This window comes from Eriocheir sinensis, chromosome 59 (assembly GCF_024679095.1).
Source record: "Eriocheir sinensis breed Jianghai 21 chromosome 59, ASM2467909v1, whole genome shotgun sequence".
In the NCBI taxonomy this organism is placed as follows: domain Eukaryota; kingdom Metazoa; phylum Arthropoda; class Malacostraca; order Decapoda; family Varunidae; genus Eriocheir; species Eriocheir sinensis.
Window position 1 is genome coordinate 4,974,827 of NC_066567.1, and position 24,889 is coordinate 4,999,715.

At 47.1% G+C, this 24,889-nt stretch overlaps 1 protein-coding gene across 1 annotated transcript in view; it reads right to left on the bottom strand.

Annotated features, from left to right (window-relative positions):
• LOC126985418 (forkhead box protein P1-like) overlaps positions 1-24,889 on the bottom strand; it is a 483,883-nt gene that overhangs the window by 346,358 nt on the left and 112,636 nt on the right. Inside the window, exon 3 of the mRNA XM_050840267.1 lies at positions 4,348-4,382. Coding sequence (XP_050696224.1) covers positions 4,348-4,368 — 21 coding nt within the window. The 5' untranslated portion in view covers positions 4,369-4,382. The remainder of the gene's footprint in view (positions 1-4,347; positions 4,383-24,889) is intronic.

Sequence of the window (24,889 nt, forward strand, 5' to 3'; positions counted from 1 at the left end):
CTCTCTCTCTCTCCCTTAAGGCTGCGTTCACCTGCCCACCTGTATACCTGGCTGCCTCCCTGTCGCCCACTCGTTCTTTGTCTTAGTCAACGTCGCGGTGTTTAACCTGAGATGCGCCGTGTTTAGCTTCAGTTGTTGCGCCGGGCAATTACACGCCACAAAAAAAAACGCGCGTGTACACTCCGCCGCATTACCAACCCGCGCCGTACATTCCTCCCTCCTTGGCCACGGGGATAATGCAGTAATTACAAACCCCGGCCGGATCGGGAAGGCGAGGCGCAGGGTTATGCCGCGGCGCTGTGTCGTAAATAAGGCGCAGATATGCATCCCATCTGCATGTATACAGTGGCGGCCGCTGGCAGTCTGGCCTCTAAACACTGCCAGCCAATCAGCGCCCAGATTCCAGACTTGAGGAAACCCGCGCGCCCTCGGTAAATAACACACACAAAAAGGGTAGCCCACAGCCCCGGCCCGCCCTCCATATTTTCGCGAATGCACTTTCACGTCGGGTTTTCGAGGCTCTTCATACCGCACGGGGACACAAGGCGGGCGTGGCGGGCGTGTGTGAGGTGTGTGTGGGCGTGGGGGCGTGGCAGGGCTGGGGGAGGGGGCGTGGGGGGCGTCGCTAACTCTTCCCTCCACTAATGGCCGGAGATAAACAAAGCGTCAGGCAACGATGCCCATTGTGCCCGCTGATCACATGCCGCTGACGGAGACCCCGAGTCCACAACCCTGCCCCCCCTACCCTCGTCCCCCCTGCCCTCCCTCCCCCCACCGCTCACAGGCACTGCTATGACCCTAACGTCTTACTACTGCCCTCTCTCTCTCTCTCTCTCTCTCTCTCTCTCTCTCTCTCTCTCTCTCTCAGCATCCTCACACCAATGCACAGGAATGTATAGTGACCTCTTCTTCTCTCTCCCTCCTCCTCTTCCTCTTCCTCTTCCTCCTCCTCCTCCTCCTCGCAGGGTATCCGGGGCATCAGAACGGCTGTGATAACGTTTCCCGCCCCTGAGAAGGATGGGGGGAGGGGGCAGGGGGGGAGGCCAAGGGGGGGAGGGGGCAGGGGAGGAGGCCAAGGGGGGAGGGGGATCCTACACCGAACCACATGGCCACCCCGCCCCCCTAAACCACAGCCAATGCCCATATTACCCCTTACGCCCTCCTCCTCCTCCTCCTCCTCCTCCTCCTCCTCCTCTCTTACCCAATGCCCCTACCCTCACTCCCTTACCTCCTCCTCCTCCTCCTTTTCCTCCCTTACCCTGCCCATTACCACCAGACTTACATATCCCCCTCTCCCTCCCCCCTTATCCTCCCACCCATTTCCCTCAGTTCAGCACACCCACCGCCTTCCCTTCCCTTCCCTTCCCTTCAAGCAGACCAACTGAGTCACACGAACCTTATGTGACGACTAACTAAACAACTAACTGACTGACTTACTGACTGACTGATTGCCTTAATGACTAACTTATTGACTGATTGATTGATTGATTGAATGATTAATTAACTGATCGAAATTTAGAATGACTTAATGACCCACCAAATTACTGACTGACTGACTGACTGATTGACTGAATGACTAAAAAGATGAGTGACCAAAATAGTAAATAACAGACTGAAGTAGTAGTAGTAGTAGTAGTAGTAGTAACGGAATATCTCTTATTTGTATATATTATTAGTAAGTAAAAATATATTACTGCATGAATAAATGAATCCTTTCTTGGGTTGTCATGATATTTCGAGCGTAAAAATAAGGATACTGTAATTTTTCTTCCTGTGTGTGTGTGTGTGTGTGTGTGTGTGTGTGTGTGTGTGTGTGTGTCGAGTATACTTTCTTGACATCCTTCCTGTGTGTTGTGTATTGAATAAACAGGATGGCAAAGATTGGGGAAGAAAGGAATGGAGGAAATGAAAAAAATAATAAAATATAACAGAGAAAAAAACAAGACTAAAAATATGAAGAAACAGTAAGAAGAAAAGCAAGAGGAGGAGAGACAACTGACAAAGAAAACAACAACAAAAATAAGAGACTCGGGGAGGTGAGAATAGAAAAATAAAAAAATAACAACAAAAACAACAATAATAATAATAAAGAAACACAAAGAAATCTCGACAATAACAACAACAAAAATCACTTCCTTTCTTATACAAAAAAAAAGAACACTGATTAAGTCCTCTTCGTCCCAACAGGTAACACTCCAGGTAAGTAATAGGAGTTCAGGTAACCCTCCCCCCCTCCCTCCAGGTAACCCTCCCTCCCTCCCTCCCTAACTCCTTCCCTCCCTTTGACCCTCCCTCATTCACTCCTTCCCTTTCTCCCTCCCTAACTGTTCCCACCCTTCCCGCATCTCCCTTCCTTTCTCACCCTCCCCACACCCTGAAAATTCTCCCTCCTCCTTCCCTTCACCTCGTTTTATATTTTCACTTATTTTCTACCTTCTTTCCTAATTTTCCTTTTTTTTTTAGTTATCATTATTATATTTTCCTTCCTTTCTTTCGTATATTTTTCATTTCTCATTGTTTTCTCTTTTCACTTATTATTTTCCCTTATTCTTCCTCTTTATGATGTTTTTTTTTTTCTTTTCCAAGCCTTCTTTCACGTTTTTTCATTCCTTCTTCCTCTGTTTTTTTTTCTTCTACAAGTCTTCCTTTTCGTGTTTTTCTTCCCTCCTCTTCTTCCTTCCTTTATTATCTTGTCTTTCGCCTGTCCGCGCCTTCTGCTCTCCGTTACAAACAATTCTTATTTCTTTACTTCTTCCTTTCTTTCTTTCAAATCTCTCTCTATTTCTCATCTTTCATTTCCCATCCTTCCTCTTCCCTTCCTTCTCACCATCCTTTTCACCATCTTTTCCGTTCATTTCAAACCATTCACTCTTTTTATTACTTCTCTTCCCCTTCCTTTAGCTCCCATCTCTTTCATTCACCTTTCTTTTCTTCTCCTTTCACATCTTCCATTCCCCACTTTTCCTCTAGTTCCTTTCATTTCCTCTTCAATACAACTCAAAATAACTCTTCATTACCTTTTCATTTCTCAAATCATCACTATTTTCTTTCATCTCCCTTCTTTGGCATATTTTCCGTTCTCCATCTTTCTCCTCCTCCCCATTCTCATCTTTGTATTTCTTTACGTTCCGTCCACATCCTTTCATTCTCTTTCCCACTGTTCTCAAATCATTACTAGTTTTTCTCTTTTTCTTTCTGTAGCATCTTTTTTCTGTTTCTCATCTTCCTCTTCCTTCCCCATCTACATCTCAAACTCCCTTCTTCCCTTCCCTTCACCTCCCTTCATTTCATTTTCCACTTTTCTCTCCCAAAACCCTCACTAGCACTTTTTTTTATCTCCTTCTTTCTCCAGCATCTTTTCAATTCCTCATCTTCCTCCTCCTCCCCATTCACATCTCGATCTCTCTTCTTACCTTCCCTTCATCTCCCTTCATTCCCTCTCCCGCTCCTCTCTCCCAAAACCCTCACTAGCATTTTTATTTTTATCTCCTTCCTTCTCCAGCATCTTTCCCATTCCTCATCTTCCTCTCTCTTCTTACCTTCCCTTCACCTCTCTTCATTCCCTCTTCCACTCTTCTCTCCCAAAACCCTCACTAGCACATTTTCTAGCACATTTTTTTTTATCTCCTTCCTTCTCCAGCATCTTTCCCATTCCTCATCCTTCTCTTCCTCCTCATTCACATCTCGCACTCCTTACCTTCCCTCAACCTTCCTCCATTGCCTCTCTCCACAAACCTTCACTTTTTTTTTTCTCTCCATTCTTCCCACATTCCTCACCTCACCTGTCTCTCTCCACCTTCTCCTCTCTCTCCCACAACAATAAATTCCCCTGCCAGCCCCCTCCACCCCTTCCCTCCCCCCTCCCCCCTCTTAAGCCAGGCAGAAGACCATTAAATAGTTTGTGGTCGTCTTGGTCCTCCTTAAGGCAACAGGTGAGGCAGGTAAAGACAACACCTGCCTCACTGATGAGCCAAAAGGTAACTTCTGCAGGTAACCTCCCTCACCTGTGCTTAATTGGCGATTTACAACTGCGCGAGAGGGAGAGGGGGGGGGGGACTAAGGAGAGGAGAAAAGAGGAGAGGAGAGGAGAGAAGAGAAGTGAAAAGATAAGAGAAGAGGAGAAATGAAGAGAGGAAAAGAGAAGATGAGGGAAAGGAAGGGAAGGGAAGAAAAGAGGAGAAGAGAAAAAATTAGAAGAGAAATGAAGAGAAAATAGAATAGAATAGAAGAGAGAGAGAGAGAGAGAGAGAGAGAGAGAGAGAGAGAGAGAGAGAGAGAGAGAGAGAGAGAGAGAGAGAGAGAGAGAGAGAGAGAGAGAGAGAGAGAGAGAGAGATGGGTGTCCTTACCTGAACGTTCACCACTTCCATCAGAACATACACACCTGGAGAGGGAGAAAACCAACATGTAAGTAACCATGACGCGCACACACACACACACACACACACACACACACACACAGTCACACACACACATCAACAAAACATACATACATCATAGAAATAAGGAATACGAATGAAGAATAGGTAGTTAAAAATATCCCCCATAAATAAAACAGCATATCAAGAGTATTGAGGTAAACCTGTAATCTAATTCATATGTAACAAAAAAGTAACTAGATTAAAAACAACAAAAAATACTGTTCAAAGTTACGCTAAACAACGCACACGTAATACACAAAAAAGATACACACACAAATATAGATGATACGAATTATACACACACACAAATATAAGTTACAGAAATACAGAAACACAAATAAAAAAAGTTACGGAAACACAGAAACACAAATAAAAAAGTTACAAAAGTACAGAAACAGAAATAAAAGTTACAGAAATACAAACACAAACAAAAGTAACAAAAACACAAATGAAAAAAAAAAACGAAACAGACATTGAAAGCTACAAATGAAAACACAACCATAAATAAAAAAATAAAAAAAAATAAAAATAAAAAAACCGCCACATAAACACCGAGGCAAAGTAGTGTTCAGCATTCCTCCGGCGCCTCATTTCGCCGGGACAATTAAGAAAGGAAAAGGTGTAATTACGGCCTTAACATTCCCGTCCAGGTGTGCACAGGTAAGAAGATATGAAGAGGAGGAGGAGGAGGAGGGAAGAACGAGGAGGAGCAGGATGACGAGAAGGACGCGGACGAGCAGGAGGAAGAGATGAAGGATGAGGGAGGGGTGGAGGAGATGGGGAGGAGGAGGAGGAGGAGGAGGAGAGAAAATCACAAACCACAACATTCTCGATACATGACACGAATCCCACGAAGATGCAACTTGAAGGGACAGAACGAGGAGGAGGAGGAGGAGAAGGAGGAGGAAGAGAAGGAGGAAGGGGTAGATGGGGGAGGAAGGGGGAGAAAGAAGTTAGGTAATCGAGGTAAAGGGATGCTGTGAAAGAGAAAGAAGATTAAAAAAGAGGATACAGGTATACAAGGGGTGTAGAAAGGGTGAAAGCGAGATGTGAAGATAGTGCAAAGAGAAAAGGAAAAGTAAATAAGGCAATAGAGAGGAAGGAAGAAGCAGGGAAAGCCAGAAGAAAGAAGAGAGGGAAGGGTACAGGAAGGGAGAAAGATGATGCATAAGAAAAGTGAAAAGAGTGAAGACGAGGTGTGAAGGGAACGCAAAGGGAAGGGAGAGTAAATGAAGGGAGAAAAAGGGAAAGTAAAAAGAAGGTGGAAGGTTAGAAGCATATTTAGAGAGAGAAAGAGAGGTGGAGGGTAGCGTAAAAGACGGCAAAGTGGGGATGGGGGTCAGGGAAGGGGGGGTTAAAGGGGGGGATTAGAGGAAGGGGGTCAAGGGGGGGTTCAGGGGGGTTGAGGGGTGTTTTTCCTCCTTTCTCCTCCCACAAAACGAAGAGCAACGCGCGGGAGTGACACGACTTTTTGTCTCGCCCTGTTGACAGAAGTTTGACCCGACGTGACCCCGACGTGCCTGGCGCCTTACCTGAGAGAGAGAGAGAGAGAGAGAGAGAGAGAGAGAGAGAGAGAGAGAGAGAGAGAGAGAGAGAGAGAGAGAGAGAGAGAGAGAGAGAGAGAGATTGCAGACATAACATTACTCTCTATTTAGCTTTTGATCAATAAATATGAAACCCAACAATCAGAACACGATAAAGATGAATAGATAGAAATTGAGCGAGCGAGCGAGAGAGAGAGAGAGAGAGAGAGAGAGAGAGAGAGACCGAAACCGAGACCGAGACCGAGAGAGAGTGTAAAGGAATATTTGTTGCATTCATCACAGCAAAAAAGAATAAAAAGAAAAAAAGAAAAAAGTGGAGCACGAAATAAACTTCCCCCGTCCCGACACCCTTGTAGGTACACTCGCCCAGGATAAGTGAGCTAAAAACACGCACACAACACTCCCCCTCCCCCCTAACACACTCCCTTTCTCCCCCCCCCCCACTCCCCACGCCCCTCACACCCTGGTTGGACTCTCCCTCTTCACCTCTCCACCCTTCCCTCATCCCTCCCTCACTCTCCTATTGGTTTCTTTTCGTTCGTCTTTCATCCTTCCCATTCTTGCTCTTTCTCTCTCGTCCTCCTCCTCCTCCTACTCCTCCTACTCCTCTTTCTCTCTTATCCCACTTTAAGACATAACAAAATACGTAACGACACATAACAATACATAAAAGATAACTGTTAGCCCTTCCATGGGGGTTCTGACTGCCTGACTGAGTAGGAAGGTGACTGAATTGACGGCTGACTTACTGGCTGAATAACTGACTGACTGACTCGCTAACTGGCTGTATGTATGGCTGACTTAATGGTTGACTGATTGGTTGACTAGCTAGGTGGATGACCGAATGAATGAGTGGATGACTGGAAGGGTAGAAGACTGAGTGACTAGCTGGAAGTGTGATTGGGTGACTGTATGTGTGTGGGAGTAAGGACGAGGTAAGGGTGACTGTGTGTGTGTGTGTGTGTGTGTGTGTGCGCGTCGTAATGTACACTCGGGGAAATATGTAGCATGTTGCGCTAATATAAACTCCAAAGAATCTGTCACGCGAGCGGCCGTGCTTGTCGAGGCGCTGGTCAACACACGGCGCATCGATCTCGCCCTAAATAATGCACCTTTTTCGCTCTCTAAAAGCAAAGGGCCGTCAATACCTGTGCGCCTGTCTACCTGTCCGCCTCTCTCTGTCTGTTTGTTTATCTTGTTTATCTGTTCGCCTTTCATTCTGTTCCTCCGGTTCTGTTTTCGTGTTTCGTTTTCCTTTCCCTCTGGTTCTTATTCTCTTCGTCCTTCCTTCTATCATTATCCTTGTTCTCTTACTTCTTGTTCTGCTTCTTTTTTTCGTTCTACTTTCCTAAGCGCTATTCTCCTCCTCCTCTTCCTCTTCTTCCTTTTTCTTCTCCTAATCGCTATTCGCCGTTTACAAATTCCCCTCCTCTTCCTCCTCCTCCTCCTCTTAGTCTTTCATTCTCTTTCTCTTCCTTTTCTTCCTTTTGCTTCTAATCGTTATTCGCCGCTTATCCATTCCCCTCCTCCTCCTCCTCCTCCTCCTCCTCCTCCTCCTTCCGGTCCCCGTCAATATTGTGCCGACATTCATTCACAAAATCAAGACGCGTTGTTTGAGTAAAACACACAACACATAAATTTCCAGCATTGTCTGTACATATGGCTTATTTGCGCGGCCCGCGAAGCCTCTTGTTTACACTTAATTAAAGAGAGAACTTTTCCGGCGTCCTCGGGTGGGCAGAGGCGCGGCGCTGCTGTTTCATAATCATTGAATTATTGCAAGATGTATCGCGGCCCGGACCGACCCGGCCTGCCTCGTCATCACCGCCGCCGCCGCCGTCGCCATCCTCCTGTTGTTGCTGCTGTTACTATTACTGTTGGTGGTGCTACTGTTGCTGTTGTTGGTGCTGTTGGGTATGTTGTTGTGGTGGCGGTGGTGGAGGTTGTTATTGCCGTTACTCTTGTTAACGTTTCTGTTCGCGGTGTTTTGCTGTTGTGTTTTGCTGTTACTGTTGCCGATTCCGTTAATGCCCATATATTTCTGTTTCTGTTATTTGTTGTACTTGTTTCTGTCGTTATTATTGCTGTTGTTGTTGTTGCTCTTGCGTTCCTGCCAAACAGCGTCCACATCTATATCATCACCGAGCCTTCAATTCCCGCTGCTGTGTGTGCTGTTGCTGCTGTACACCGTTGCGCCTCACCCCGAATACTGCAGCCCGCCCTGATTCCACCTCGCCCTCACCCCGAACACAGTACACCGGCCGCCGCTCTGACTCCAGCTCGCCCTCGCCGCGCCTTCAGCCTTCCCTCAGTCCTGATCCATTTCGCCTTCACCCCCCCCCCCCCCCAACCCCGAGCACAGTATACAGCCCTGATTCACCTCGCCCTCGCCGCCCCTTCAGCCGCCCCAGCAGCGCGCATTACGCCGGCGAGCAACAAACAGATGGCAAGATTTTGTGAGGGGACTTTTTACCTTCAGCACCTCGACTCGACTCGACTCCGGAGGCAAAAACGCAGTGCTAATAATGGCGGGCGGGATTCCTGGGCTCAAATACGGCGTTTAATGAAGGGATTCAATTAATTCTGAACACATGCAACATCGGTACAACACACGGCGATAAAGGAGGCTCTTGTTGTGTGCTTGTTACGCCCCTGTGTGTGTGTGTGTGTGTGTGTGTGTGTGTGTGTGTGTGTGTGTGTGTGTGTGTGTGTATGTGTGTGAGTCACTGTTTGTGTGCACGATGGCCGGGGTTCCTCCACCTCCCACCTGTCCACCCACTTGTCCACATTTCCAGAAGCAGGGAGGAAGGTGTACGGGGGTCAGGGAGGAATGGGAAAGGGAGGGAAGGAGAGAAATAACTACGGAAAAGGAAAGGAAGGGGAGGGGGTGGATAGATGCAGTGCCCTACCCACCTATACCTGTCCACCCTCCCACTTAAACATACCTGTCCTATTTTGGGGAGTCAGAAGAGAGGTGAAAGGGGAATGGGGAAGAAAGGGGAAGAGTTTCAAGTGGTGGAATGAGCGTGGAAAAGGCAGGGGAAGGTGTGAATAATGACCAGAGAGGAAATGGGGGAAAAGTGCAATGGGAGAATTGAAATGGAGAGGGTAAGGAAAGAGGGAAAGAAAAGGAGAAGTGAAGGGGGAAAACTGAAACGGGTGAAATGGAAATGGAAATTGTAGGGAAAAATTAGTAAATGGCCGAGGAAGGGGGGGGGGGGGGAAGGGAATTGGGTCGAAGAGTGTCTTATGAACATCTGCCTGTCTGTCTGTCTGTCTGCTTGTCTACCTCTCTGTCTGTCTGTATGTATGTGGGTCTCTCTCTCTCTCTCTCTCTCTCTCTCTCTCTCTCTCTCTCTCTCTCTCTGTCGGTGTTTTCAGACATCACGTTCGGCATAAAAAAAAAAGTGTCCAGACGGCGTGAGTGGCGTTGTTCCCGTTCGCGTTTACGTTCTTTTTTTTTTTCTTTTGTCTTTTCCTAGTAACAACAATGTCTAAAAATGTGTTTACTCACCTCTTTGTTGATTTCTCTGCCGCGCCGCCGAACGATAGATTTTGACACAACGCTCGAATGATTATGCACTCACGAAATAGTATACACACACACACACACACACACACACAAACACACAGGTCATCGTGCAGGTGGGAGAAAGAGGAGGAGGAGGAGGAAAAGGAAGAGGAGGGAAGAGGAATAAACTAGAGGGAATGGGAGGGAAAAGAAGGGAAGGGAGGGAAAGAAGGAGGAAAAATGCCTGGTGGATAGTTGAAGGAAAGGAGAGGAGAAAAAAAAGAAGTAAAGGGAAGAGAACGGAAGGAAAGGACGTGGAGGATAGCGGAAAATATTTGGTAACTGGAAATGGGAGGAAAGAATGGAGGTGGAGGGAAGTGGAAGAAAGGGAGGGAAGTTGAGGTAAAGTGCGAGCGATCTAGTGGATAGTGGAGGAAAGGGAGGGAACTGGAGGGAACTGGAGAAAAGTAGAGAGAAATAGAGAGAAGGAGAGGGATTGAAGTCAAGGATAGAGAAGAGAGTGATTGATGTGGAGGGAGGTGGAGGAAAATAAAGTGGAGTGAAGTGGAGGGAGGTGGAGTGAAGTGGAGGGAGTCTAATACGGTGTCTCCGGCTGTTACTTCTGAGTGGGAAATATTCTGAGTGTGAGTGGTCAGACAGCATATCTAACAGCCCCCCCCTCCCCCCCTCCTTCCCCACCCACCCACACATCCTCCCCCGTCTCAAATAACACCTCCCCCCTCCCCCCAATCAGCGCCTCCTACAGGAAGTAACACCATTAGTGACACAGCACAAACACACGACTTTTGGAATCACTGTCTTGCGCTTCCCTCGAGAACACACACAGAAAAAAAAATATATATAAAAAAAAGGAAAATAGCCAAAAAAAAAAAAAATAAGGACCAGATGACACACACAAACAGGTCCTTTCCTTCCTTCTTTCCTTCCTTCCTTCCTTCCTTCATTCATTCTTCCCTTCCTTCCTTCCTTCCTGTCAATGAGGTGGACAGGACGAGGTGGAGGAAGAGTGAGAGTTGTTGTCTACCTGTCTGTTCTCCCTCAGGTAACTCGTGCATGGGAGGAGGAGGAGGAGGAGGAGGAGGAAGAGGAGGAAGAATCAAGCTCAATTAAGGGTTTGAATGCTCCTAAAGAATCGATAGGCAAAGCATGTTGTTTCGTTACACAAGACCCTCCTCCTCCTCCTCCTCCTCCTCCTTCCTCCTCATCCTTCGCTCCCTTCCTTCCTCCCTTCTTCCGTGACAATTGCATTCGCCTTCCATCATAATTAATCTCAGGTAAGAATGTGACTTGAATGGCTGCGAGAAGTAAATTATTTCACGAAGATTACATCGTGTGAACACCTACACAGGCACTGCTACTACTACTACTACTACTACTACTACTACTACTGCTATGACTACTACTAATAATCTTTTCCTAACCTACTTTCTACCCAACGACCCCTCACACTTCTTACCTTTATTTACCTTTTTACTATTCCCTCCCTCCCTCCCTCCCTCCCTCCCTTCACGTTATATCCTCCACTACCCTCCACCAAGTGCTCTCCTTGCCCACACTAACTCTCACTTTCCTATTTTTTTAACTCCCTTTCCCTTATACCTCCCTTTCCTCCCCTTCAGCACCTACCTATTACCGTCCCACAAATACACAGGGAAGGATTTTATAACGCTTTTTCTCCCTTTCCTGAATACTTCCTACTCCCTTTATGCAGCCTTTCCACCCTTGGGCCTTCCCTTAACTTAAGCCTTCCATTCAAAACAGTAAGTCCAGCCTAAGCTTATGACATCCACCTCGTTCCACCCATGAAACTAACGCCCACTATCCACACACACACACACACACACACACACACGTACCCCCTGCCGTCGCCACACCTCACGCACCCCAGCGCATTCACACGCCACCTTCACCTGGTTCACCTGTCCCCCCCCCCCCCGGTCACCTGTCCCCGCGATCATTACACCAATGCACACTGCCGCCCTTTAGGCCTCATTCCTACTAATCCTAACGTTGGAGCCTCGCAACTCCGGCTTTACGAACATAATCCCTGGTGGCGATACGCACGGCTTTTCGTAACTTTGGTAAATAGTCGCACACGCTTGTAATATTACTTCCTCAACCTTGAGATACCCTGCCTTAGCACCTGACACGCAATCCAGGTAAGTTCCAGGTATTCCGCCCTCGATTCCAGGTAGGAGAGGGAGAAGTCCAGGAAATCCAGGTAAAGCAAGCGTCAGGTAATCATTTCTACGAAGGTTTCTAATCGTGGCGAGATATTGTCACGTGACGGAGAGGCTTTCCACGCAATAGGATTTCCGTGTAAAGACTTCTTGCGTCTTGGAAGTAAAATGTGAGAAAAATGATTGTATCTTGCCGCCCTGTGTGAGCATGTGAAGGGAAACCAACAAATATAATGGAGGAAAATTCTGATATCCTGATTTTTTTTCTTTTCACATCATCATCATCACTACCATAGTCATCATCATGAAGCTAAGAAAATACTGCGGAATCTTTTTTTTTCAGGAATTCCTCATAGTTAAGGAAATCAAGTTAGATAGCAAGAAAAAAATGTAAAGAAATGCAACCCACGACATTAATGTTACTTCTTCCTCAAAGCATTACTATGAACGAAACAAACAAACAACCTACACCCATCACCGCACATTACGGAAAAATATTGCAATTGAAAAAATGGAAATACAAAACATGCCGAAGACTTTCTCCAACTCAAACATTTTCAATACTATAAAAAAAAAACATTAAAAAAATGTTATAGACAAAGATAAAAAAACGACAGAATCTACCGTAATATTTCCAAGTCACGCTTCTCAAAAACTAATTAAGAAACAAACAACATAAGTAAATATTTAAAAAAAACGACTAACGCAACAAAATGAAAAAAATGTAAATAAATAAGTAAATAAATAAATAAATACAAATAAATAAGTATATACTAAAGAAAATTATAAAATCGAGACTCCGCGGCTGCCACTAAACTTAAGTAGGAAATTCTAACCTATGCCAACTTATAGGACATCCCTTTTCACGCCAACTCCTCCTCTTCCTCCTTCGAACCATAAACATCGAGAGCACACACGCGCGCGAAGTCGGGAAAGTCGGCAGACATCTCTATCCTGCGGGAGGGAAGGTCGGGGACAGGTAAGGCAGGTGAGGGAAGGTCGGGCGTCGGAATCCCAAAATGAAGGCCTCAGGACGACAGGTAAGACAGGTAAGAGGGATGACTTCCTGACGGAGGGATTCACCTGGACAGGGAGGGAGTTACCTGAGTGTTACCTGGTGGTTTTAACGCACCTGTTACTTCCCCTGACGATAATTTGAACGTGACTAACAGGGTGTGGAAAAAAAAAAGTCAGACTAGCCACCACTAATGATAGAAAAACGGTAGAAGTAGTAGTAGTAGTAGTAACAGAAGTAGGAATAGGAGGAGGAGGAGGAGGAGGAGGGAAAATAATAATAGTGACCAGAAAATATATAGACAAAGCTCGAACGGTTAAACAGAAGAATGATAATAGCAATAAAAAGAAGAAAAGAAGAACATCATGAACAACAAAAATAAAGAGCACGGCAGCAATAGAGTCAATCAAAGCATTTCCTGTCGAGTAGCTGCAACTTCCCCCCAAGGCCACGCTGCGCACATTCCGAAGCATTTGCAGTAAAACAGGTAGGCATTCCAATTACAGGTATACCACGAAGCAGGTGTCAACGGCCCCATACCACACACACCTTCACTTTCCTTCCTCTCTTTCTGATAAAATCCCGGCCTGTTCACCTGCCTCCTTACCTTTAAACTAATACAGGTATAAGCATTCCTAAAGTACAGGTGAGAAGAGAGTTACATATCACAGAACCTTTATCCTTCTTTCCTTTTCTTCCTCAGGTAAGACCACAGTATATATCTGCCTCCTTACCTTTTAATTTGTACAGGTAATTATCCCTAACATACAGGTGTACATGGAGGTACGTCACAGAACTCTCCTTCCTCTCTTTCTCAGGTAATCCCACAGTATTTACCGGCCTCCTACCTTCTAATTTATATAGGTAAGGATCCCTACCATACAGGTGTGAATGGAGCTAAATCACAGTACCTCCTCCTTCTCTTCCTCCGGTTCTCAGGTAAACCCAGCTTCTTTACCTGCCTCCTTATTTTCAAAACAATACAGGTAAACATCATCCATCATCATCAGCAATCCTCCCTGCCTCCCTCCTTTCCTCTCTCCCTCCCTTCCCTAGGTAATCACGCGTCTTTACCTGCCTCCTTACCTTTAATACTATACAGGTAAACATCATCCAACCAGGTGTCAATGAAGCTACATCATAGAACAATCCTCCCTCCTTCCCACTCTCCCTCCCTTCCCCAGGTAATCCCCGCGTCTTTACCTGGCTCACCTGGGCCAGCACCCCCGCGCCGATAATCGCCCCACTGACGCCGGCGCGACCACTAACTACTGCTAATTATCTCAACAACAGGCATTACCTCCGCCACACACACACTCGCTGCCCGCCACAACAGTGAAGAGAGCGGTATTCTTCACGTAGCCAACGATCCCGGGGACTCCTCTTCCTCCTCCTTCTCCTCTTTCCCCTCCTTACTTATGCTTCTCCTCTTCATCCTCTTCCTTTTACTTTGGCTTCTGTTCGCGTTCATCCATCTGCTCCTTGTTATGGTTTTGTTTTCACTCCTGTTGTTTTGTTGTTTATTTATTTATTTTTTTCTTGTTCTTATTCCTCCTCTTTTTCTACGTCCTTTTAATCACCATACTCCTCTCTTCTCCAAATTCTCCTCCTGTTCTGATTTTCCTTCTGCTCCTCCTCAACCTCTTCCTTCCGCTCCTCCGCGTCCTCCTCCTCCTGCCACTCCTTCCCCCCTTAAACATCCCTTCTGACCCACACACCACAACGTAACGCAGAAATGAAGGACCTCCTCGGCTCCTAACCACCATCCTGCAGCGCTATCTCATCCGCGCTAACCTGCCGCGCGAGTTACTACCGCCGCCGCTGCTACTTCACCTGTGCCTCACCTGTGCTGCGGGGCCAGGTGTCGGGTGATGCCAAGGGGCGTGGGAGTGCGTCAGGTGAGCCTCAGACTAATTGGTGTCATGCGGAGTATACTGAGGAAAGGAAAGGTAGCGGTGAGGTGTGTGTGTGTGTGTGTGTGTGTGTGTGTGTGTGTGTGTGTGTGTGTGTGTGTGTATCGTGGTCGTTCTTCTTCATTACCTCGGTTTGTTCTTATTCATCTTCCTCATTACCTGCTTGCTACCTGCCTGACCCCCCCCCCCCCGTCACACGTAACCTCAAGTAACGCCACCACCTCGACTATGAAACTGTTATTGGTGCTCTGTTTTTTTTTTTTCATCTTCGTAATTGACAGCTACATGTATTCCACCCAACCTCCGCTCCCCCTAATACTTCCCCTACTTCCACCGCTATAACTTTCATTCTACTACTACTACTACTACTACTACTACTACTACTACTACTACTACTACTACTACTGATATTACTATTATTTCTATCTTCACAACCACGACTATTAACTCCATCACGACCATTCTCTCGCTACAGTCTATTCAATTTTCAACCTCCATTATCTCATTCACTGTTAACTGCACTATTTCCATTCACCAAAACTACTCCTTTGAATTAAACTACCACTGTTGCTACTACTTACATTTCTACCATACAATCACTACTACTGCTATTTCTACTTCCACTACCAGCTCCACTTATATTTCCACTACATTTTCTTACCTCCAATACCACTACTACTACCACTATCCTCGTCAATACTTAAACTACTATTATTGCTACTTCTAATCTCTACAACCACTACTATTTTCCCCACCAATACCAACACCACTACTTACACCTCCAGCACTACCAACACCACTAATACATCCACTACTTTTTTTCTCATCTCCACTACCACTACTATTACCTCTCACCGCTACCACCGCCAATACCTCCTCCACTATTACTACTCCTCCTTATCTCCACCACCTCCTCCACCATCACCTCCTCCTCCACTCAAGCTCCGCCGCCGCCCTCCGTCCGCTGCAGCACGATCATATCATCAGCAAAATGGCAAGCGCGGAAAGGTTACATAAGCATTACCTATAATCCAGAGAACTGTTATTAACCTTTCCAGTTTCCAGAGAATAGGAAACCAGTACACCAGGATTTCCAGAGCCACCATCACCACTTACGACTACTACTATTACTATTACCACTACTACTACTACTACTACTACTACTACTGCTACTAAACTTAGACCATAGCGCATTTGCTAGCCAACAAAAGTATATAGAAGAACGCATAAAGAAAGAGAGGGTAGGTGAGGAGGAACAGGAAGAGGAGAGGAGAATGAGAAAGGAGGAGGAGGACTAGGAGGAGGAAGAGAAGCAGAAACAGACATGGGGCAGGTGAAGAAGGATGCGGAGGAGGAGGGGGAGAAGGAGCAAAGCAGCAGGAGGAGGAGGAGGAGGAGGAAGAGTAGGAGGAAAGGAGAGCACACAGTCGTACCCACACCAAGCAACACGGGAACAGGAGCCTGGCGGTGCGGGGGTGACCAGTCGGTGCCCGCTTGCCCGCCGCCGCCACAAGGTGCTCGGGGTGTCGCGGTGACCTGGGAGGTTCGTGGAAGCGGCGCGTTGTGCAAGGGGCGAGGTGACACTGCAGTCGCGTTATTATTTAGGAAAAACAATTTGGGTAGGTAGCGGTTTTACGTTTATTCTGATTACTAACTACCAGTATGAGAGAGAGAGAGAGAGAGAGAGAGAGAGAGAGAGAGAGAGAGAGAGAGAGAGAGAAGGGGGGGTGGAGTGATCAACAAATAAGCAAGAACACATACCTGCCTGGCCCGCTCTATCATCAACTTTCTACTTTTTTAACATCGGGCATTACTACGGCCTCGGCGCGAACCCTGCCCTGTCGTCTGGGCTGTTGCTGTCGGTCACTGTCTTACCATTGTTGCTGTTCACCCCATAATCACAAGCCTAAACTCTGATATAACACACACAAAAAAAAAACTCGACACAAAACCTTCACAGTCATTAAGGACAAAACATTCCTCTTTAGCATCCAATTCCTTAACTCCTTCATCCTTGCCCCATCAAATCCTGCACCGCCCCGCCTCAGGTTCAGTAGCCAGCCAGCCAGCCTAGCCAGCAGACCCCACCCCTACCTCCCCCATCACCCCCATCACCACCTTGCGCCTCTACAGCACCCCAACACCCCAACACCCTCAAACCCTCCATGTACTCCTCCCAGTGCAAAAACGCGTCCCCAGCATGTGAAGCCCCGGACCGCCGCGCTGCACCCCCTCTCCCCGCCCTCCCCAGCCTCCTCCCTCTTGGCCTGCATCTCCGGGGCCAGAAAAACAATAGCAGTGACCATTACCCGGCCTTTACCGACATGCATTTCCCAAAGTACGGAGTGGGGGATGATGGATGCTGCGCCCCGCTCCACTTAGCTCCGGGGCGAGGCAACTGAGAATAGACCAGCGCGAAGACCAGCACGCAAGAAGGAGAGGTTTTGCGGCGGCGGAGGTGAGGGCGGTGGCGGAGGCGGCGAAGGCGAGGGGGCAGACGGGCGAAACCTCCTCCTTTTTCTTCTCCTCCTGCCTCTTCTCCTCCTCCTCCTCCTCCTTCTGCAGCCGCTAATATACAAACCGGACTTCGTGTCGAGTTAAAATGGTTCAAGGGAATGGTAAAAACACGGCAGAACGTAACGTAAAGCCCCGTCTGTGTTTGTTTGTCTCCGTCCATCGCTCGTTCTCGTAAGTGTATTCAGTAACAGCTCAACACCCTCGCCTAAACTCCCTTTCTTTATGCCGAGTTTGCGCCGTCGTACCCTAACCTCCCTTTTTTCCTCTCTCTCTCCCTCTCCCTCCCTTCCCCCTACACATACATACACACGCACACAGAGGCAGAAAAAAACGTACACACATCCACGGTCGTCATGTCTGCGGGGAGCTAGGGGCCACACACACACACACACACACACACACACACGCCACCCCTGATGCAGCGCTCAACATTATGCATGCGAGGAACTCATCTCCAGACCGAACAATTACAACCCTCACTCCTACGGCATTCATTTGATCCCCTGATAATGGTACGCCTCCTGCCTCCCGGACACCTTAATACCAGCATACGCGGCCCCCGGCTCCTCCGCCCTCGCCGCCCTTCCCCGCCGAGCCGAATGGACACGACCCGAACCCTCCTCGCCCCCGTAAACTCCGTACACATGGTATTTGCTTGGACCGTCGACTTAAAGATTCCCTACCGAGCCGAATCGAACCCTCCTCTCTCTCTTTAAACTCCGTACTTGATATTTACTTGAACCGTCCACTTAGATTCCCTACCGAGCCGAATCGAACCCTCCTGCTCTCTTTAAACTCCGTACTTGATATTTACTTCTAGCGTCCACTTAGACTCCCTACTGAGCCGATTGAAACCCTCCTCGCCCTCTTTAAACTCTGTATTTGGTATTTACTTGAACCGTCCACTTAGTTTCCCTACTGAGCCGATTCAAACCCTCCTTGCCCTCAGCACACTCGGTATCTACTTGAACCCGTCGACTTAGAATCCCCAAGAAGCGATCCGAACCCTCTTAGCTCCCATAAACTCAAGAGCATGGTATTTACTTGAACCATTTAGGATTATCGCATTATATAAGAAATCCAACACAATACTGAACCCCACAAACCTTTCGAAAGCTATCCGGAACCCTCTCCAATGTGTATACAGTAAAACCATTGACTTCATTTCACTGTATACCTTTAATGCAGCCCTTGAGAAACACAACACAGCACAGACCTAAAAGCCTTCGAGAACTGCCCAAAACCTTCTTCATCGTGTATTAGTTAAACCATTGAGGAGACACTGGAAGGAGGAAGAAGTAGGATAAGGCATAGGGTGATGAAAAAAGGCCAGTAAGGAGGATAAGGAGCAGGAATGATGAGGATTTGAAGGAAGTGGAGGGAAGGAAAAATGCTAAAGTGAGACAAGAACAAAAGAACGGGAATAGGATAAGGGTGTAGGATGCGGAGTGAAGGATCAAGAGGAGTTAAGAAAAGGAGAGCGTGCAGAACGAGAGCAAAGAGGGAGGGAGTAAAGGAAAAATTGTGAAGTGAAGGATAAGGAAAGGCACGGATGAAAGAAGGGACAAGGAAGAAGAATGAAGGCTGTGAAGAATCGTGAGTAAAGGAGAATAATGAAGATGAGGGAAGGGGATAATGAAGGAGACTGAGGAGTGAAGGACTGAAAGGAGGAGAGGAAAAAATAATGAGGAGTAAAAATGAGTATGAGATAAGATAATAAAAGGACGAGAGAAAAGAGGAATAAAGGAGAAAAATAGGAAGACGCTGCAAATAAAAAAAAAACAGGTAGAAAAAAAACATACAGAGGAGAAATACAAGAAGGCATAAGTTAAGGAAAAGAGAAATAGAGGAAGAGAAGGAAAGACTGATGCAGGAAGAACGACAAAGAGAGAGATGAGAATTAAAGGGTGGAAAGGAAATTGGGAAGTATGAAGAATGAGAAAGATAAGATATATAGAGGAAAAGTAAGAAATAACGAATAGAGTGGAAATTCAAGAACCAAAGGAAAAGTGTGAGAGATAAATTAATGAAGAGAGAGGGAAAAGAGAAAGGGAAGGAGAATGGGCATAATGAAGGTGGAAAGGAGTGGATGGGACAAAAGAGAACGGGTGGAATGTAAAGTGGAAAGGTGGAGAGGTATGGAATGTGGAACTGTGTGTGTGTGTGTGTGTGTGTGTTTATGGAATAGCTCACCTACGCTTTAGTATGTGGATGCGTGAGGAGTGGAGAAGGAGGAAAAAAAGTGGAGGAGGAGGAGAAGGGAGGAGGAAGAGGAGGAAGAGGATGAAGATAGAAAAGGAAAAAAAATAAAAAAAGGAAGGGAAAAATATAGCAAACAGGAGAGAGAGAGAGAGAGAGAGAGAGAGAGAGAGAGAGAGACCCTCCACGCGTGACGAAGGCAAACGTGAGGCTGAGACCCGACCTGTTAACCGGAGCAAGGAAGACGAAGAGGAGGAGGAGGAGGAGGAGGAGAGAGAAGAAGAGAGAGAGAGAGAGAGAGAGAGAGAGAGAGAGAGAGAGAGAGAGAGAGAGAGAGAGAGAGAGAGAGAGAGAGAGAGAGAGAGAGAGAGAGAGAGAGATCAAGAGAGAGAGAGAGAGAGAGAGAGAGAGAGACTAATGATTATCCGGGAAATATACTGGATCGAAACCGCCTCTCCATCATTTTTTCCAATATATATTTTTCGGAGCAAGTTCAAACCCATTGGCTCTTGGGCGTCGACATGGAGAGAGAGAGAGAGAGAGAGAGAGAGAGAGAGAGAGAGAGAGAGAGAGAGAGAGAGAGAGAGAGAGAGAGAGAGAGAGAGAGAGAGAGAGAGAGAGAGAGAGAGAGAGAGAGAGAGAGAGAGAGAGAGAGAGAGAGAGAGAGAGAGAGAGACAATCCTAGAGAGAGAGAGAGAGAGAGAGAGAGAGAGAGAGAGAGAGAGAGAGAGAGAGAGAGAGAGAGAGAGAGAGAGAGAGAGAGAGAGAGAGAGAGAGAGAGAGTATCCTACCCCCCCTACCCCCCGCTGACTCAGACGTCCTACAATGCCATGCGAATCTGATAAGTGTAGAAAATCCTTGCATTCCGGACGGTGATCGGGAGCGAAGGAAGGAAGGAGGAAGGAGGATGAAAGGATGCGTGGGAGTGCGTGGGGGATTATTGAAGGGATGCGGAGGGGTGCTAGGGATGTCGAAGGATGATTGGGATGTGAAGATGGATGTGGAGGGGAGGAAGGAGGAGGAAAGGATGCGTGGGAGTGCGTCGGCTATTATTGAAGGGATGTGGAAGGATGTGGAAGTGTAATGGGGATGAGAAGATGGATGTGGAGATATGTGGAGGGATGTGGTGGTCTGTTAGGGATGTGAAAAGTGATATGGAAGGATATTGAAAATGTGAAAAGGGATGTGGAGGGGTATTGGAGAGATAAGGAGGGATGTGGTGGTCTGTTAGGGATGTGAAAAGTGATATGGAAGGATATTGAAAATGTGAAAAGGGATGTGGAGGGGTATGGTGGATTGTTGAGGATGTGAGAAGCGATGTGGAAGGATATGAGAAGGATATGGAATGATGTGGAAAGGTGATAGACATAAGGATGATGTGGAAGAGTGTAAAGGATGTGTGGAGAGCGTTTGGAAGTGTGAGAGGGATGTGAGAAATGACGTGGAGGGTGGAAGAGATGTGTGGAAGTCGTTTGGAAGTCTAAGAGGGATGTGAGAATTGATGTGGAAGATGGTAGGTATATGTGAAGGGAGTGCGGGGGTGTGAGGAGGATGTGGAAGGGGTGGATAGCAGGTGACATTGCGTGCAGGGGTGAGGGTTGTTGATGGGGGGGGGAGATAGCATGCCGAGTTTGATTCTTAAGGTCATGTCACTGTTCTCATGACACTGACAGGTAAGACGGAGGTAAGTGACGCTCCCAGGTGTGTCGGAGGGGGAAGGGGGGAAGGAGGGGGGCGGTGGTAGAAACAATACTAATAACGCTAATGTAAAGTTTCCAGCGTCTACTACATGCTTTGGCGGAGGGAACACGTAGAGCCAGGTAGGAAGTCAGGTGTGTGGGTGGGGGGAAGGGGGAGGGGGTGTGGGGTGTTAAGTGTGTATTAGGTGGGTTTGGGAGTATCTTATGTGTGTGTGTGTGTGTGTGTGTGTGTGTGTGTGTGTGTGTGTGTGTGTGTGTGTGTGTGTGTGTGTGTGTCTGTACGCATGCGCCGTTGTATTAGTTGCGAGGTCGATCTTCCTGTTTTATCATATTCGCGATGGGAAGAGGAAGAGAAGGAAGAGGAGGAGGAGGAGGAGGAGGAGGAGGAGGAGGAAGGAAGAAATATTAGAACGACGACGACGAAGGGGATAGATTATTATTATTATTATGATGATGATGAGGAGGAGGAGGAAGGAAGAACAAAAGAACGACGTTGACGAAGAAGAGGACGAGGAGGAGTATGGAAGAACAAGAAGACGAAGATGAAGAGGAAGAGGAGGAATAGGCAACAAGGAGAGAGGAGGTGGCCCCCGATGCTCATGTCACCCCCCAAAAAAACAGGTGGCTGAAGGAGTCGAAGCCAGGGGGTGAGGGGGCAGGGGGGGAGGGGGGTGGCGGCGAGCCCATCGTTCACAGAGGGTCTAATAAGTTAATGTAGTCGGACTGGTGGAGGAGAAACCCTTGCCCAGCTATGCATGAAACAAAGGCAAGACACTCGGCCTTATTGACTGCGGGTCGGCCGTTGCCCCAGCCCTCCATCGCCCCATCGCGGGACCCACAGTAACCCGAGCCAGCCCCGCGTCGCTCCCTTTGTGGTTCCAGTCGGGGTTTAGGGCCATATTCTTAAACATTTCGGCGTCCAACAACACGTAATTTACTTGGCTTTCGTGGGAGTTTAGGGCATTTCCAGGGGTAGTTTTATGACCCTGGTGGTAGTCTGAGCCTTCTTCTGTACCGTGAACCTAAAAGAACACTCATTAGAACTCGATTAACCTCCTTTTTGGCCTTTGGAAATAGTTGGTGTGAGGGGCGGGAGCATCTGACAAGTCCTGCCCCGCCCCGCCGCCTGCGCCGCTCCGGTTCTTGGCCCCGCGGTTCGGTCTTGGTTGAGCCGCTCGTGACGCCTGACGGAGCATCATGAGCCGGAGATGTGTAGATTATCCATTCGTGGACTCATTAATAACCGAGGCGACCTGACCCTACCTGAGCCCCGCCCGCCCGCCCCCGCCCACTCACCTGTCCCCCCTCGTCTCCTCCCCCCTTTGCTCTCCTTCGCCATCCCTCCGTCCCTCGCCTTTCTTTCCTCGCTCCCTTAAGTATTTCAGGAAGAGGCGGACCCGTGCACGCCGCAGCCTCCTCCTCCTCCTCCCGCACCAAAGGCTCTGATCTCACAAATTAAGTCATCCGAAGCGTCCGTAAGCGATGGAGCGAGGACGATAAAATGACCCGAGGATTTCTACATTTTTCCCGCCCTTATCTTCCTCCCTTCTTCATCTACGCCCGCCCGTATACACTCTTGAAGAAAACGGGAGGTGGTTAGCCCCTTTGCCTGCAGGTTACGTTTTTTTGTTGCTAATAGGGAATAAAAATGATAAAAAAAGGTCAATACGTGAGGCTTTGGAATTTGCCCTCACCACCACCACCAACCACCACCACCACCACCACCTTCACCTCCGCCAAGCACCCTCGCCTTCCTCACACTCCTCCGCTTCTTCACCCTCATTTTTATTTACACATCCTATGATTATTTTTCGCTGCCTTCCCACGCTTTCCACCTCCGCGAATTAAAGTCTTACCAAGCATGATAACGAAAGACGGTAATGTGCAAATATAACCCTGCTCTTACTCCTCCTCCTCTTCCTCCTCTTCTGACCCCCCCACCCCCTCCTCCTCCTCCTCCTCCTCCTCCTCCTCCCACTCATCAGCATCCGTGATTTATTCCCTCTCAAGCGGTCCGTGTTTGCCTCTTTCCTGGCGGCTGAGTGACGTTCAACAAACACCAAACAACACACACACACACACACACACACACACACACACACACACACACACACACACACACACACACACACAAACACACACACAAAGAGAGAGAGAGAGAGAGAGAGAGAGAGAGAGAGAGAGAGAGAGAGAGAGAGAGAGAGAGAGAGAGAGAGAGAGAGAGAGAGAAAAATAGAACTTTTAAGATCAATTACCTAAGGCTTGTTTTCCTCCTTTCTCTCTTCTCTCTACCACCACGACTAAACACACACACACACACACACACACACACACACACACACACACACACACACACACACACACACAAAGGGACTAAGGAAGGATATTTGTGTGCGTAGGCGTGTGTGCGTGTGCAGAGGCGCGGCCAACTCGCCCTGACCGTGTGTATGTATGTATGAAGGTGTGTGTGTGTGTGTGTGTGTGTGTGCGTGTGTGTAGGTATGTGTGTGTGTGCGTGCGTGTGTGCGTTAGGTGTGAGAGGAGCTCCAGTTTTGTCCTTGGTCAGTGAGGCGTGGCCAGACTGCACCACCATCACCCCCCCCTCCCCCCCCTCCCTCCTCTGCTATTGTTCTCATGGGAATCCTTCGCCTCCCTTCTCTTGGGGCGATTGTATATATCCTTTCTTTAGACACTTATCGGAGCCCTCTTGTAGCGGGGGACGGAACCACGTACACACACACACACACACACACACACACACACACACGACCCCCTCTCCCACCCCACACATACACACATGGTCTATTTCTACATCTACATTCTTATCCTCCTATTCCTACTATTCCTCCTCCTCCTCTCTCCCTTCTACCTACGTCTCAGCAACACCTGTTCATTACGAGGGCAGTCCAGGTGTGTCCCAGGTAAACCCACGTGTCTACCCTGCCCGCAAATATTCGCCAGGTGAACTTGTCCTCCCCAGGTATCGATGCACCCTGATGATTTAGACTTTTTCAATTTGCTTATATATTTATTTTTGTGAAATAACCAAGAGAAAGTTACCTGTATTTTCGACGGGAAAAACAAAGGTGTAATAAGTTTTTTTTTTCGTTACAGCTAAGGTTAAAAATAAAATAAATCGATCGACATAAGAAGATATAAAACAAAGAATAATTACCTGTACTTTCGATGGTAATGCTAAGGTGTCACAAGGTACTTTTTTCGTCACAGGTAAGTTGAGCACAAGTTTTCAGGTAAATCGATCGTTACGACATAATGGAAAAAAAAAAGAGGAAAAACTGCAACAGAAAATTAATCAAGCTTGCAGCCGCGCTCAAGGTTGGCAGGTAATTTCACGGTGTACTTTCAAAACAACTTTTTTTCCTTTTTTTTCTTTTACCTTTTTGCCGAGCTATTTCACGGTGTACTTTCCTGACTTTGTTTTCTTTCTTTCATATTTTTTCTACTTCTCTGCTAAACTTTCACGATGTAGTACTTTCCTAACATCAGTTTTTGTAAGGTTTCTTTATTTTTTTCCTTTTTTTGCACAAGAATTATTTCATGTGAACTTTAATTTTTTTTTGTTTTCTTTTTTTTTCACTCTTTTCCTTTGCAATTCCCTGGTGTGGTTTACTGTATCTTTTTTGTGCTTCGTTAGTTTTTTTATATATTTTCAAAGTTAGGCATATAATCTCTGACTGTGGATTATAATATTTTCTTTATTGTCATTTAGTAATTTCTACCTTTTTGCTGCACAATGTTCAGTAGTTTAAAAAAAAATTCTGCTATAATTTTTTGCAAAACACATTAATATTGAATTTCCCCTTCCTCGTTTCTTAGGTTCGGTGTTCTACTTCTTTACTTTTACCTACT